General features: G+C 44.1%; 2 protein-coding genes across 3 annotated transcripts; one reads left to right on the forward strand and one right to left on the reverse strand.

Annotated features, from left to right (window-relative positions):
- The first annotated feature begins 180 nt into the window (after positions 1 to 180).
- znf687b (zinc finger protein 687b) lies at positions 181 to 9,179 on the forward strand. Of its 2 annotated transcripts, none has more exons than XM_083925871.1 (10): positions 181 to 218; positions 1,185 to 3,542; positions 4,454 to 4,746; positions 4,841 to 5,025; positions 5,529 to 5,705; positions 5,840 to 6,002; positions 6,546 to 6,887; positions 7,128 to 7,228; positions 7,547 to 7,634; positions 8,043 to 9,179. In XM_083925871.1, the coding sequence occupies exons 2-10, from the start codon at positions 1,199 to 1,201 to the stop codon at positions 8,652 to 8,654; spliced, it is 4,305 nt and encodes a 1,434-aa protein (XP_083781997.1). In that variant the 5' UTR covers positions 181 to 218; positions 1,185 to 1,198; the 3' UTR covers positions 8,655 to 9,179. The 2 variants fall into 2 exon arrangements, with proteins under 2 accessions (XP_083781997.1, XP_083781998.1); XM_083925872.1 differs by having other exon boundaries at positions 4,487 to 4,746.
- A 1,496-nt stretch (positions 9,180 to 10,675) lies between these two features.
- Positions 10,676 to 15,074, reverse strand: aqp10b (aquaporin 10b; the record flags this gene model as incomplete). The annotated part of the gene is made up of 6 exons (XM_083925200.1): positions 10,676 to 10,877; positions 10,968 to 11,185; positions 11,315 to 11,433; positions 12,731 to 12,868; positions 13,429 to 13,555; positions 14,760 to 15,074. 6 exons carry the CDS (start codon positions 15,072 to 15,074, stop codon positions 10,676 to 10,678), a joined length of 1,119 nt encoding a protein of 372 aa, XP_083781326.1.
- Between the last annotated feature and the right edge of the window lie 1,667 nt (positions 15,075 to 16,741).

Consider the following 16,741-nt stretch of genomic DNA (forward strand, 5'->3'; position numbering starts at 1 on the left):
AAGACAAAAAGGTGTGTTTTATGCATGATTATTAAAGGAAATGAATGTTTCATGCTCCCCACAATAGAAATAAATATACGTGTCGTTTGCAGCATCCCTCCCGTTTATTATCCCAGCGCTATCTACCGGCCTGATAGGATGTTTCGGGGTCATGTGACCGGAAACGCTGCATTTTCAGCTGAAAAACGAGCTAGGATAGTCGGGAATCGCATATCCAGGTAAACAATCAAAATACATGAAATATTAAACATAAATCCCCATCCCAACCATCTTCTTTTGTGACATCGTCGACCCTACGACCACCTGGTTGTTCTCTATTTCACACCATGCCTCAGAAAACCTCTTTAATTGTGTTTTTTTAATGGCGAACGCGAGCTAGTTAGCTAAATGACCCCTTCTCTCTGTCTTGGCTGGAGCTCAGCGGCCAGTCGGCAAAGGAATATCGTTAGCTCCAAAATAACGGAGACCGCTGCTATGAAACGGTGCCCCGGTTGAACTGTTCCTCAAATGGCCACTACTGCAAAGCTAAAGCATGCACCGACAGCATTATTGAATCAGTGTTTCCCATTCATAGCAAATGAGTGCTGAAGCTGTTACCAGAGCAGGGTTTGGTTGCAGAAACGAGCGCGCTAGCTGCTACAAATGCTAGTGCAGAATAACCTGATAGCTTAGCTTAGCTTCCCTGATGACAAGCTAACCTGCTTCAGCTTGTTCACTTCTGTCAAAACAAAGGTGCGTGCCAAATGTTTTATTCTTGGTATTTTTGCTTAAAGAAAATTAGATTTACCACCGTTTTAATATTTTGCATGTTGAGGTTGTGTAGTAGGATTTATGTCAGCAAGGCAGAGCAGAGGTTGATGGACAAGATTCAAGGTTTATTGTCATTTATTGTCCCCACATACAGTGCAATGAGATAGCGTTTCCCTAGGATCTCGGTGCTACATATAAACACAGGACAACATGCTACATATATAGGTATAATACACTATACACACATACACATGGTGCAAAAACCTTCCTAACTAAAATGCAAAAAAGTAAACAGAGTACAAAACAACGTAGACAACAGTGCAAAGTACACAAACCAAGTGTGCCGAAGGTGCAATACAAGCAGATAATAATTGTATACTTTGTTGCCTCCTGCTACTATGTCTCTGAATTTAGGTTTGTTTGTTTTTTTACAGGAGTTGATCCCGGTATGGGGGACATGAAGACCCCAGATTTTGATGACCTGTTGGCAGCATTTGACATTCCTGATATAGATGCCAAAGAGGCCATCCAGTCTGCTCCAGATGAGGCAGAGGGACCCCATGGAGCTGCAGGTGCATCTCTGGGAAAGTCAGATAGCGTGGTGGTGGGTGTCGGGTCATCCTTGAGACCGCCGAGCCCCTCCGATCCCCAGGCGGACACCTCGATTGTTAGTGTGATTGTGAAGAATAAAGTGCGCCTTGAGGCCGTTGATGGAGGGGAGGAGGAAACGGACGAGGACACCATCGATGTGATCACAGGGGTAGATGTGGGTCCTAGACTAGGTGCGTGTGCCCCTGGGATGACTGAATCCGAGGCTCTCAACCACAACGGTTTTGGGACGTCTGGTGTCTCCACGCCCCTTCCCCTCAGCCAGACCCAGTCTAACGGAGCGCCATGGTCAATAAACACCCCTAAAGTGTCTTCAGAAGCAGCAGGTGCTGGTGCAGCCAAGTCCCACAAGCAGGGCGGGAACATTTTCAACAGACTTAAACCTCTTGTGGCACAGGGGTCTGGAGATCCAGTGGGCCGGGCCAGGAAGATGCAGCTTCTACAGCAGCAACACCAGCAGCAGCAGGATACAGGCCAAGAGCGAGCAGATGGTGTCAAAGCATCATTGCCTTCATCTTCCTCTCTATCAGGCGGGTCCTCTCCTCTGGCTGCAGGTGGTGCGGTTGGACTAGCATCACCTTTCTTTCCCCCTTCCAAGCCTCTGCTTCCCACTCCACCCTCTGCCCTATCTTCACATCCGCTCCACTCATCTCAGCCTTTTAATGGAGCGCCAAAAAGTGGCCCTGCTGGATTTCAGCACCAGCAGATGGAGGAGGAGGATTCCGACCCTGATTTGGGGAGTCCACTTGTGATCCAGGAGAGCCCAGACTCCCCGACTTGCACTCAGCTGAGCCGACGTTACAAGTCTGACTCTGTTTCAACACAGCCCACATCTTCTGCTGCATCTCACCCTAAACCTGGGGACACCCCTTCAGGGGCTACTCTGACTTCATCAACACCCCAGTCTGGGTCAACAGAGAGTCCCCAGCGGGAGGACAGGCATCCAGAACACGTCATAGAAGAGAGAGACTCACCAGAGAGTCCTGAACCAGAGATGCCAAAATCCACTACTCAAGTCCCAGCTAAGAGTTGCTCCAGCCCTGCTCTGGCCTCCACTCCGCCTCCGTCTGAACTGCGGGAGCCCAAAGAGGAGGAGGAAGAGATGGAAGTGGGGAATGGTATAGAGAAGGTTGCCGATTGCAAAGCTGACAAGGGAGAAAACGGGAGAACGAGTGATGAGAAGATGGAGGTAGATGACGGCAAGCTTAAACCTCAGTCCACTGACGGAGGAGAAGCAGGCGTTGCTGCACCTGCTGCTTCTGGGGCTCCTGCCCGACCGCTCAAAGTCAGAATAAAAACAATAAAAACCTCCACAGGTGGAATCACCAGAACTGTCACAAGGGTTGCACCTAAAGGTGGCGCCGCAGGAAAAGGTTTGGACCCTAAAAGTCAAACCGGAGAACGTAAGGTGTTGGGAAACAAGGCCCAAAAACTTGAAGCCTCCCCTGGTCACATGACGACAACTTCGCAGAAAGTGAGTGCTCTCAATGCTCTACCCGTGTCTACACTCGCAGCCAGCAGCGTCATGCTAGCTGCTGCCACAAAGGTCCAAAACAAAATGGCTGCATCTGACAAGGCCAAGGTTTCTGCCACTGCTGTTAGCATAACTAAATCTGCTGCACTGCCCGCAACCCCCTCTGTGGCCTCCTCGCCCAAGTTCTCAGTTGCTGCTGGTGGGATCAGTGTACGTACAACCACTAACAAGACAGCAAACGGAGGTAGCGGCACCATCATAGGCGGCACCCTCCAGCCGAACAAACCGGCCTCCATCGTCAACAGCACGGGTGCGGTCATCTCCCGCAGTCAGTCGAGCCTGGTGGAGGCTTTTAACAAAATCCTGAACAGTAAGAACCTTTTGCCGAGCTACAAGCCCGACCTTTCAGCGCCTCCACCACCTGAGTGGGGTCTCCCGCTCCCAGCCACAGGGTACCGCTGCCTGGAGTGCGGAGATGCTTTCGCCCTGGAGCGCAGCCTGGCTCGACACTACGACCGACGATCACTACGCATAGAGGTGACCTGCAACCATTGCGCTAAGAGGCTGGCCTTCTTCAATAAGTGCAGCCTGCTGTTGCACGCCAGGGAGCATAAGGAGCGTGGACTGGTTATGCAGTGCTCGCACCTGGTCATGAGGCCTGTCACGGTAGAGCAGATGATTGGACAGCAAGACATAACGCCCATTGGTGGTAAGTAGGTTGGCAGCTCACGATTCATGGTTAACAGTTGGTTCATTTGTTGTTTATCTATTAAAATTAAGTCAATATAATGTCAGAAAATAGAGAAAATGCCCGTCACAGTCACAGACACAGACACAGACACAGATTTGTCTGACTGAGGTTCCAAAGCTCAAAGACATTCGATTTACAACAAGAAGAGCACTCAGGGAGCGTAGACCCCTGCCAAGGCCATGCCCGATCTTTCAATGGTAACTAAAGTAAAAAATAATTAGTGTATTCGCACTGTAATTCGGATCCACACGAAAATGTAATGAGTTCCTTTTGGTCAACGCTTCACCCTTCACCCTTCCACCAAGTGTATAATCCTGCTGACAAAAAAACAAAAACAAAACAAAAATATAACCTCCTTGGTGAAAGTGGAGCACTTACTCAAATGGAGCAGAGCATAACATTTTCACATTTTAAGGAGTAGGAAACAGAGGATATAAAGGACGACTGATTGTCAGAATTGTTGATGAGACGTCACGCCAGAGCTGCAACGTGACAATTATTTTCTTGATTAAATGTTTGGCATATAAAATGTCAGTCACAATAACTTCAAATTGCTTGTTTTTGCTGACCATCCAAATCCCGAAGATACTGAATTTACACAATTTACTATCATAGAAGACAAAAGACAGGCACCTCTGGCACTTTTTGTTTAAAAAATGTCAAGAAATTAATCAATAAAGTAGTTGCTTCTCTTTCTGTGGAATCGTCTCAGCTTCAAATCATGATGATCTATTACAGTCATGACAGATCCTGAAAAATACGTTAGTCTGATAATATATGAGGTAAGAAATAACTGGAAAAAGTCACCTCTTCATTTCCATTGACCACGTCCCATCTTTCTCTTCTGATTTCCACCTTTGGCTGACCAGGCCTGCTCTCCTCTTCGTCCTCTTCTCCTCCAGTCTCCTCTCCTTCCACCACGCCCGGGGGCTCCGCCGTCTCTGCCAGCTCTAGCCCAATGAAGGATGCGTCATCTCCAGCAGCTCAGCCTCGAACGGTCCGCCGCGCACCTCAGGGCCCCCAAGCACTGATGCCTCTGCCTTGCAAGAAGGCAGAGGGGCTGCAGTACAACAACTTCAAATGTTCAGAGTGCCAAACACAATTCTCTGGCAAGCCTGAGCTGGTCACCCACTTCCAGCAGATCAGAGCTGCTCCCAACTCAGTGCGTCTTTGTTTCGTGTCACTGATACCTGTCTGATATCTGTCATTGAACAGCTGGTGGTCACTGTTTGATTTTCCCTTTTCTTCTGTTTCAGACGTGTACGCAATGCTCGCCTCCCATGATGCTGCCTAACTCGTGCGCCATAGCCGCCCACCAGAGGATCCATAAACACAAAGCGCCACATGTGTGTCCTGAGTGTGGGGGGATCGCCCGGCAGGCCAGCTTCCAGACCCATCTGGAGGAGGCCTGTCTGCACTTCGCCAGGCGCATTGGATACAGGTGTGGAGACACTTCCCCGAACCATCTTTAAGACCTGGAACCATTTGCTAAATGATCCTGTAACAAAGCTTCATAATTGTGATGTCTCGGCCTTGACTAGAAAGAGTACTGATTATTTATTTCAGATTGGTATTTTTATTTCAATTTTATTTAGATGACCCAGAGCCCCAAGGGTAATAAGTAAGCTAGCTTGAATGCTTTTTTAAAATTTACATCACAGATCTATGATTTATACAACTCCCTTTTTTAGGGATTTCAAAGCTTTTGTCAGTATAAAATATTTTAGCTATTTCTGTGCTACAGTAGTTAAATTTCTGTATGAAATGACTAATTAAGCAGTTTGTCAATAGATGTGATTGGATACCAAGTGCAAATACACACAAAAAACCTCCTGTGTACTGATGTAATTGAAGTTGTAGCGGACGTTTCAGGGACTATACGGGTATATCCAAGATGGATTTAAAAATGCTTCTTTTCATACTGTGTATCACGGTCTTTTCCAGGTGCTCGAGCTGCCAGGTCGTGTTCGGAGGGTTGAACTCCATCAAGTCCCACATTCAGACCGCTCACTGCGAGGTTTTCCACAAGTGCCCCAGCTGCCCCATGGCCTTCAAGTCTTCCCCCAGCGCCCAGAGCCACATCAACACCCAGCACCCAACGCTCACCGGAGGACAGGCCAAGTACGTGTACCAACCTCTACCAAAACAATACGAGGGATGTTTTCAACACATGAACAGAGATATCTTCAGAGGATGTTTGAAAAATAGCCACGAAAAATGAATTCTTTTGTCTGTATTTTTCTCCTTTTTTGCAGAATGATCTACAAGTGTGTGATGTGTGATACGGTTTTTACCCAAAAGCCTTTGCTGTACATGCACTTTGACACTCATTTAGCCAAGCAGAAAGTGCATGTGTTCAAGTGTCCTGACTGCACCAAGCTCTACGCCCAGAAAGGATCAATGATGGAGCATATCAAGGTGTGTTTATATCAGGGGTCTCCAACCTTTTTTTCTTCTGAGAGCTACTCATGATTTATATTATTATACGTGTGCATATAGTAACGTTAACATAGCTGATCTCCATCCATATCTGCTGAATAGGCCTTTTTTGTGTAAACATTTATGATCTATACAAATACTGATATCCTGCACTCGCATTTCGTGTTAAAACAGAAAACAAAACAATGTTATTACTTACTGTTATATATTTAAATATTCAGAGATCATAGCTTTTAGAATGTGATTGGATACAATATAATATCACTGCAAAATTGTGAATTAGCCTTTTGCGTTTTTGTGTTGCCCATTCATTGCTTTCCACAGTGAATGTGGTGTCAACAAAGGCATACAGCAATTTCTTGGAATCGGCCTTTGCAAGGTTCCTCTTCAGTTACCTTGTCCTAAGTTCTATACCAAGTACAGTTTTGGAGCGGCAATCAGTTTTTGTGTTAATTTAGGTAATTTCTAGTTAATTCATTGTATGCCTCTTTCCTCACACTTTCCTCTCGCCCCCTTCCTCAGACCGCTCACAGAGGACCCTCAGCCAAACAGACAGAGTCTCAGTCAGACGCCTCTAACCCGGCCCCGGCCAACGCATCGGGCCCCTCTGGCCTCAAATCTAAACCCTCTGGAAAACCTGACAACTCTGACGGAGAGGACTGGGGGCGGGAACAGGAGGAGGAGGAAGAGGAGGAAGACGACGACGATGACGAGGACTACGAGGCTCCGGGGGCTAACTCGACCGCCCCGGGCAGCAGCAGCAGTCATCCCCCCGCCCAGACCGAATGGACCTGCCCCCAGTGTCAGACCACCTTCACCGACAACGAAGACTATCTGAGTCATGTGAAGATGGAGCACGGCAAGGTGCAGCATACTACCTCTTTTATTTACCCGAGTTAGTGCACCGAATGTAAAGAGCTTAACCAGATAAATGCACTTTGTGGATGGAAAATGACCTCTGACTGTTGAGGTTAAAGCAGAAAAAGAAGCGCCCGTACTTGGACAGAGTTAATTTCCTCTCTGCACTGCAGCACAGTTGACTGAGACCCAATATCTTTTTTATCTTATCTCTATCTGCCTCTGTGTGTGTGTGTGTGTGTGTAGTTCCCTTGTCGTATTTGCGGAGGCACGTTCAGCACGTCTTCCAGCCTGAGACGTCACGAGCGCGTCATTCACGAGGGCAACAAGAGAGTCTTCCATTGCCAGTGAGTTAATTAAGCTTTCACCAAATGCATGTTTTATAGTTCAGACACAAACTGATCCACAACTATGATTAAAATGCAGCCATATTACTGTTTGCAGATGTATCAGTATAGTGTATATGTTGGCTGGTGGGTAATGTGTTACATAATTAAGTTCACCAGATCGCACTGATAAGTTGATTTTTACACTGTAAAACGCCTCAGTATGAATCTTTGTTTTTTTCCAGTTGGCCAATTGATTGTAATAAGAATGTCAAAACTCCCAAATATCGCTCAGGTTATATTGATGAACCGATTTTAACCTGCGTAATTATTTTTCAGATATTGCACAGAAGGCAAACGCACCTTTGGTAGTCGGTTCTTACTGGACAAGCACGTTCGGCTCCATCACAGAACCACAGATGGACAGGTGAGTGAACACACAGTTTCTCTCTGTTTCTGGACATTAGTCGTCAAAAGCTGCATCCTCATTCCTGTTATTACAACAACAGATAAGTCTGTTTTTGTATTCTAACTGCACAAGTGGTTTGCTATAATTCATATACAGCGGTAGTGTACAGTAGTTTTAATGAAAAGATGGTGTTAGGGTTCAAGTCAATTCATGTTTTTATTCACTTTGTCTGTAAGGATTTGTGTGTTTGTTTGCTTTTGGATGTGTGTGCTATAAAAGTTAAACAAGTTCCTTCTTTTTAATAATCTGTAGGATGGAATTGGGACACATTCATCTTGTTCCGCAGGGTATAAATTCCCGTTGCACTTTTTGCCTTGTGTATCAATGCTTCACACGTTTAGTCTCTCTCCCTTCCTGTGTCCACAGGACCGACCCATGACCAGGAAGCGTGCAGCCACAGGGGGCGAAGGACCAGGTAGCTCCTCCGAACAGGACGGTGAGGGCGGACCTCCTGGAGGCAGGGCTGGAGACGAGGAAGAAAACGCCACAGAGGACGGCGAGGATGGCGCTGCGGGTCCTGCAGGTCCTGCAAAGAGAACCAGGGCATCCGTTGCGACGACATCGAACGAGCTGGAGGAAGAAGACAATGTTTTCCGTTGTGTCCCCTGCGGCTTCTCCACCGAGGACGGGGCGGAGTTTCAGCGCCACATCCCCCAGCATCGCGCAGACACCGCCTCCTTCCAGTGCCTGCAGTGCGGCGTGTGCTTCGCGTCAGCCGGCTCTCTCAGCAGGCACCGCTTCATCACTCACCGCGTGCGGGACACCCAGGGAGATGCCGACCGTGTCGCCCCGCGCACTCACGGCTCTCCCGACGGCTCGCCCGCCAGCTCCCCTCAGGCGCAGGGGGAGGACGGAGAGGGGAATATGTGCTGCAAGGTGTGCGGCCGGCGTTTCGACAAAGCCTCGGACCTCAACACCCACTTCAGGACCCACGGCATGGCCTTCCTTACCGCACACAAGACAGACAAGCCCCAGTAGAGGGAGGGAGGGAGGACAGGTCATCTCAAAAGAGGAGTCGAGGGGCGTGACGGAAGAGGGAGGCTGTAGAATATGAATGTTGATCCTGATATGAAACAGCTGCTTCCTGTGCAGTTTCTTGTTTTTTTTTTAAATCACCATAAACAGTTTTACTCTTAGTCTACGGCACCTCTTCTGTGCAATTGTAACTGCATGTTTGATCATGTTACTGGTCACTTAACTGAACACACCTGTGATAGACTCTTGGGTGGGAAAGCTCGCAAACAGCCCCCAGAGTAAAGCATTTATATATCAGCCATACTGTGTTTAATACGTCTTGTCCTTCCATCGCAATCACTCTGCACTGACTGTAACCACCCTGCCTGTTTTTCCATGTAACACACTTAAATACACACACCTCCCACTGTACCCCTGACAGCTGTAGTGCCGATATTTTTGTACCTAACATTGTCCGTGGTGTTCACACTTGTCCAAGTCCATTGTTCCGGCCTGAGATCAGTTTTAACCGCTGCAGAGGCTTTTTTTTTTCCCCATTTCCTTTTTAAATTGATCTCAAGTCAGGATTGCAAGACATCTGAAGCATGAAGGGGAGTATTTGGAGAATATAACACTGATTTTTATGTTGCTATAATATTTATTTATACGAAACACATTACTGCTGTTGGTATTCGTGAGTCGGTTTGCGTGGAAATCGCACTGCGTAGTGCGATTTCCACGCAAACAGACGTGAGATGAGATTCTCTTGAAAGCATTTCATTAGGAGACGAGGTTACTGGTCGTCTGTAACCTGTGTAGTGTGAATAATGTGTGATGTTGTTAATCGTAAAGCTAGAAGAAGAAGAAGAAGAGAGGTCAGGTTTCCTGCCAGTAGTAAATGTGTACGTTTTGCCATGTAAATACATATTACACTAAAAGAAAGCGTTCTGGTTTTAGTAACTTGCTATGATAATGTGAATACGTATAGTATTTGTACTTGTACTGTTCTCTTTTTTTCCAAAACAATTTGAAGTTTAAAAGAATCCCCCCCCCCCCCAGGTAGCTATACATTGTAATTACAAATCAGAGGAAGAGCGCGGGGGGTTGTGTTGTCTTAATGTGTATGAATACAAATGTTTATCTCTTTCAAACAGTTCTTTTTTATCTACAGAGCTTGCTGTACTCACATTTATTTTGTATGTTTCAAAAACCGCCTTCACGGTCACGTCATGGAGGCCTGAGAATGTTTTTTCTTTTGTTTTTCGTTTGTTTGTATCTTTTATATGTCATGATATCATATTTATATAGCTCGATAGTGGAAATTTCATGTCACTTTCTTTTCCATGGTTGTGGTCTGCTTGCTGAAATGCCATTACACTTTTGTGCTGTTTCGAAAATAAATGTGTAAAAGAGACGAGTTCTGGGTGGCATCGAGAGCAGAGTTTGCTACTTCTTTCTGTTTACAAACGGGACTGTTTTCACTCCTCTGTTGGTCCTGGGTGTGAGAAAGTACACTTGTGCGTCGCAGTGGGTTTTTTTGATACCGGAAATATTCTAAAAAACACTTGATTTTCATTAGTTTCCATGCAAAGATTTGTGGCAGACATTGATTCATTTTGTGTTTAAACCTCCGATCGTAAGGTAGCTGTTCTCTTCCACTCCAATGTAACAACATATGCATATACAGCACCAGTCAAAGGTTTGGACACACTTTCGCATTGAAGTGAATGAGAAAGCGTGTCCGAACTTTTGACTGGTACTGTAGTGGTGTGTACTTTAAATTTTCCAAAAGATATACATAAATATATATATATATTGAATCGTAACCACTGTATCTTGATATTTATCATTTCGCCAGATTATTGCCAGTACACAGCCCTACTGTTAATTCTGCATTCACCAGCAATTCCCATTATCAGAACCAAAATGCTTGTCAAAATGAATCAGTGAAAGACATTTACAAAGACAGCTTCAGTGGGTATCAGACTTTAAATGGAGTTTACTGTATATGTGACAGTTTTCTACTTCTTTCTTTTTTTTAACCACTAACTGGGTTTTTGACAGTCTGGCTCCACCCCCTCCAGCTCCAGTCCCTTCTTGCCTTCAGTGGCCTCCTGACATGAGGTCTGGAGCTCAGACGGACTGAGAGGATGGTGCGCTTCAACCATCAACTCGTAGATCAGTGTTCCCAGCAGCGCCCCGACACAGGGAGCCACTATGGGCACCCACCACCAACCACCTCCAGCCCTGTAAAATAATCAGGATTAAGTTCATTAATGGCTACAAATCTCACAGTTTCAATACACAAACTAATGTCCTCTGAGTGAAACTACTGACTTGAAAACATCCACTCCCCAGCCGGCGATGTAAGTGAACAGTCGAGGTCCAAAATCTCTGGCCGGGTTGAGGGCGTAGCCGCTGTTGGAGCCCATCGAGATGCCGATGACCAGCACTGCCGCTCCCACCAGAACAGGCTGAAGCTCATCGGGGAGGGAGCTGTTCCTCCGGTCCCCGAGAGCCAGGACGCAGAGCAGCAGTGCAGCCGTGCCTATCACCTGGATCACGTGAGAAGTGTTATGTTTGTGCAGAGAGGCAGCTGTGTGCACATCCTGTCCTATATTTAGGCCGATTTAATGATGGGAAAATGGTCTAAATTCACCCTGAAGCGAGTGACAGTGTCTGACCTGGTCAACGACACCTCCCCACACACTGAGGTAGTCAGCTGGGTAAGTGGCAAATATGCCTGCTGTGGCAGTGGGACCTGTCACTGTCAGCTGTCCTCCGCTGTAGGTCTTGATAGCATCTGCAAACACAGATGGATAAATGGCATATAGTCTTAAAAATGTTTAGAACAAATGGCTTAAATGATAGGTTAAAGTCTTCTTGATCACAAACACAGAATGCTGCAAATAAAAATATATATTTCTTAACTTTACTGACCTTTTCTTTGGTCTCGATTTTACCCGGTCAGTGCAAAGTAATTAACTTATTTAAGAATGATAAACTATTGAATTATAAAATACTCTAATTTTCTTCAATCATCTTAAAAATCAAGTAAAACTCTCACTGATTGAAAAAAAGACTAAAATTCCACTGAGACCATCAGGAAGTGATATCATTAATTTTAATTGATTTATTTAAATAATAAATAATAGGAGTGAAGTAGGGTGATCATATTAGCCAGGACCCATATTAACCAGTCCACCCAATAAGGATTATTATTTGAGTGCCTGAAATATGTTTTTCTGACAGTCTCAGTTTTTATATAACGAAAAGAAACCCAAAGAAAATTCCCTTTTTTCCCTCAAAGGTTTTGAGGCTAAATGTTGCTCCATAACAGGAATGACCCCCATACAATACACATTAAAACCTGCAAATACAGAGTATACAATGTCCATAATGCAATTGGGCAGGTAGCAGTAAATGACTAATTTAATAATGAAAGAGCATATCTTATAAAATAAAAAGTATTCCCTGATGCAGCCATTCTGTGTTCAAAGCCTGTATGACATAGGGAATTAAATACTTATATATTTTGTCACCATTACAAGTTTTATTAATAAACATTAAAGAGTATGTCTGCTGATAATCTATTTCTGTTTTGAAAGACTAAAACTAACTGAATAACTGGTTCTAATAAGTATAGTCTGATACAGTGTGTTCCTCTATTGTTGTTCCAAACCATTAAAAACACAACGATCCACAACAAACTACGAGGAATATGAGTCAGTCTTCAAAACACAGTCCTGCTGCCAGAAATACCAACTGGAGCACCAAATGTGCTTTAATCCACAGCTGAAAATAGTCCCCAAGTGTTAAAATGTGCTGATTACTCTAATTTTAGTCACATTTGATGAAAACTACAGTGCTCAGCTCTTTTTTTTTTGGAAACTATTTTGCCTTTTTAGAGAATGAAACTATACTGGGACGTTCCAAAGTATTGAGAGACAGACGAATTAATTGTTTTTTTGTTTTTTTCCAAAAGATCTGTTGTAAGAAATAAGAAAAAAGACCCAGCCTTAATATGAACTGTCCCCTCGTGCTTTCATCTGACAGACAGTGTGTGATTCCGATTGCAGTGATCATTGTTGCCAACTCACCGTAGTACTGCAGGCCGACTGTGGCTGCAGCCAGAAAAGCTCCGAGCACCTGGAAGAAGACGTAGAAAGGCAGCTTCATCCAGGGATGTCTCCCCAAAACGCACAAGCTCAGAGACACAGCCGGGTTCAGATGAGCACCTTACGGGTGGAAAAAACAAGAATGGAGATGAAATTGATACAAAAGATATTTTTAAGTACACTTTGCATATACATATAATTTACAATCAAAATGTTTTGACCTGCATTATGAATAAAGGTGATATTATAAGATGTAATACAGGCATTTTGGGTTTTGTGCACAATTTAGGGGCTGTAGAAAAGTTATGATGGTCAGAACAGAGGGAGGGTTTGGTTTTTTTCTTTTGGGACTTAATTGGTTGTGTCCTTTGTTTTTATTTCCTTTGAAATATAGTGAATTGTTTAATAAATAGATAAAAATATAGGGATTCAGCAGTCATAAAAGCAGACATAAAAGATATCAAAATGGGTTTAGCAGAACCAGAGATATACTTTTTTATTCCACACATTCTTCCTTTGACGAAACCTGGCACCTACATTACCCACAATGCAACTCAACTATTGATGATTTGTTTTTGTTTTATATATACATGCACATATTTTATTATATGTGCCCCAACCGGCTGGGGGACTTTTTTTCTTACAAAGTAAAACATAATATTCCGTAAACAGCCCCTTACCGGAGACTCCACGAGACACAAAGACCCCAAATGTTACTCCCAGAGCAAAACCCAGATTGATTGACAGGTACTGCCCCTTCTTATCTTCAGTTGTGGTCACCTGGGCAACGGAGCCGCATCCAAACAGCTGTAATTACATGAGACGGAGAATTGTGTTAGAAGAATATATCAACCTCAGTGCAAAAAGAAAACATCTCATCTCATCTTCATCCGCTTATCCGGGGTCGGGTCACGGGGGCAGCAGCTTTAGCAGGGGACCCCAAACTTCCCTTTCCCGGGCCACATTAACCAGCTCTAACTGGGGGATCCCGAGGCGTTCCCAGGCCAGTGTGGAGATATAATCTCTCCACCTGGTCCTGGGTCTTCCCCGAGGCCTCCTCCCAGCTGGACGTGCCTGGAACCTCCCTAGGGAGGCGCCCAGGGGGCATCCTTACTAGATGCCTGAACCAAAACATAGATCTCAAAAACCAAAAACAAACATCATCTGCATAACTTTACAATTAGTGTATGTACAATGTGTTCCAGTGCTCCAGATGTGATGAAACTTTGACTGAGTGCTAAAAATGTAAAACTCATCATTCAAGCAGAGGTTAGTTTAGTTGATTTATTTCTAACATTGTTTTTTTTTTTTAATAAATAAGCCAAACAAAGTAAATTAACCAACAAAATAATGAATTATAGCCAGAAGTTCAGTATGTACTTATTTAATACTACCCCTTCTCAAAAGTTCAGCCACGTCTGGCACAGATAAGCGACCACACATCATTACCTCGATATAATCTCCTGTTTTTATGAACTTCATTGCTAAGGAACCTGCTTTATGATTTGAGCTGTAAACGTTCATTGCTCCGACAAGTGGAGATAAAACAAAACCACGCAAACGAAGCCAGCAGAGACAAACAAACATCTCTGCTTCATTCCAAATCACAGATGCACCACCCTCGCTCTTTATCCTCCCCTGTCACCTCACCCATCCTCACCCACTCACCGCTCTCTCTCTCTCTCTCTCTCTCTCTCTCTCTCTTTAAGTGTGTCTGTCTATCTTTCTTTCAGGCCAAAGTCCTTAGTTATCCATTGTGTGGAGCTGCTTCAAAACAGGCGAGTAAGCATGTAATTATGTTAAATACTTGATGTTGAATTTCCCGACCACAGTGAGAATTTGGATGAAATGATAGAGAAGAAATTCACTGTTTTCTGTGTTTACAGCCCATTTAAATTAAATGCAAAGGGCTGCAGCTAACTGTAAAATAGATGAAAAGAAACGTTTTTGCCTCAGCAAGGTTTCGTCCAACTAACTTAAGTTTAGATCCATAAAAAAAAAAAATACTCACAATCAGGACATAGACCCCAAGGCATTCGGCCATGCACTCCCTGACCAGTTGGTTTCTGATCTGACATTTCCTCAGCAGTCTCTCCATCCCTGAGGTTTCCTCTGCACCGTCCGGCCACAGGTGAACTTTCAGAGCCGGGACGCTGTCATCAGGTGGATCTGACCCACGCAGCCCTGCACCGTCTGCCTGACTGAGCAGAGTTTGCCCTTTCATACTGGAGCTGTAGGCTACGTCACACACTTTATGACATGGCTGAGGCGGCGGCGGTGTTGTGTGTGCACGCAGGAGAGGAGAGTAGTTCACTTTGTAGGACATCTGTATTCCTTAATCACAGCAGGCATGATTCGAAGATGTTTCACTGCACAGAACTGGAGTCAAACTGCAAACAGGCCGGGTTGTTTTGCTGTGATCTCAGCTGACTGGAATTGGCTCTGATTGTTCCTCTTGGTTGATTGGTTGGTTGTCACATTTCTTCTTCTCTGACTGCAAACAAGATCTGATTAGGATTAACACAGACATCTACTGTTAAAAAAATCTTAGTGGAGGACCCCCCAGACCCCTCTTGGATCATGCCACACACATTTTCAATGCTTCCCAAACATTTGCTGCAACAACTTGTTTTTGTTCAGTGTTGCATTAAAGTACCACAGGATACTAAAGCTGATAAGAGATGGCTGTAATCTGTGATAGGAATATTGACGACTTTAACTGTCATTAGAGAGATAATTGACAGCTATAAGGAGTATTTTTCATGATGCATATTAAACATATCTATTTTATGGTGCCAACAGAGGAGTAAATCACTGCACATCAGGGTAGGAGCTAACGTATGCCAACAGATTATCACAGTGATTAAAGTATAAAACGACAATCTGTTAGAGCATTAGAGTGAAATACAAGAGAAGTAATATAGTCACCTCTCATGTGAGATCTCTATTTTATGGTCCAACAGCATCTGTAAAATGTTTTAAAGTCCACTGGTTTCCAGAGAAAGAATGTGAATGGAGAGGAAGCAAACAAATGACTTCAAAGGGCATGAATATCATGAATATATTACATACTACGTGCATCCTGCGTGGATGGCGTGCACTTCCTGACTTGATCAATGAGACAGCTGGAAGCACTTTGCTTGATAAAAAAAAAAAGTCAGTGTTGTGATGTGCATGAAAACAAAAGTGCACACAGAGAAATAGACAAATGTTATAATAGAAGAGAAAATGATCACATTGGAAGGAAAATGAAAAAAATGTATTATATTGTGATTTTATCCGCATGCAACACTAAAAGCACTTTCAAAAAGATATCGCCCTATCATTGATGACATGAAGATGAAGTTTAAACATTGAAAGAAGATGAATTGGACATTAGATGAATAGGAAGGATGTTAAGTGCTTTAGGGTCCACACACAACACAAATATGTTAGTAGCTGAGGGAGGATACCACGATATATTACTCCTGTATGCTTTTGAAAATGGTTCAAAAGGACGGCTCTCTCTGAAGTTGAGTGTACTTTCCATTTTCAAAGGGAAACTCCCAAGGTCCCATGAGCTGCAGATTTGCCCCAACAGGAGAGCAGTGAAACCTTGATATATTTCAACATGAAAGGGTACGTTTAATTTTTAAACTTTAATTGAACATAAATTATCAGTCTTTCTGCATCTGAAGCACGTTATGTGATCGACTTTTATTTAATGGGCATTTTTTTAGAATTTAGAAAGAGGGCAGTGGAGAAGAAGAAGGGCTGAATAAGATGGGCAGATGAAAACAGGTGGACTGCCGTCATCCGCAACAAGCCTTCATTAAAGAGCTAAACTGATAAGGACCTGATGAGAGATAGATAGAGAGAATTAATACTGGGTAAAATGACTCAGTAAATCTAAAGTTTGCTAACATTAGCCGCCTTAAGCTAATGGTCATACCAGACCCAATAATGACCAGCAAAACCTCTAAATATACTGAATTGAACTACATGTGTTTTTAA

The sequence above is a fragment of the Echiichthys vipera genome, assembly GCF_963691815.1.
Source record: "Echiichthys vipera genome assembly, chromosome: 13".
Taxonomy (NCBI): Eukaryota; Metazoa; Chordata; class Actinopteri; order Perciformes; family Trachinidae; genus Echiichthys; species Echiichthys vipera.

Coding starts and splice junctions, on each gene's coding strand:
- znf687b (XM_083925871.1), top strand. CDS start 1,199: ATGGGGGACATGAAGACCCCAGATTTTGATGACCTGTTGGCAGCATTT. Junction 6,003..6,545: donor CAATGATGGAGCATATCAAG/GTGTGTTTATAT, acceptor CCCCTTCCTCAG/ACCGCTCACAGAGGACCCTC. Junction 6,888..7,127: donor TGAAGATGGAGCACGGCAAG/GTGCAGCATACT, acceptor GTGTGTGTGTAG/TTCCCTTGTCGTATTTGCGG.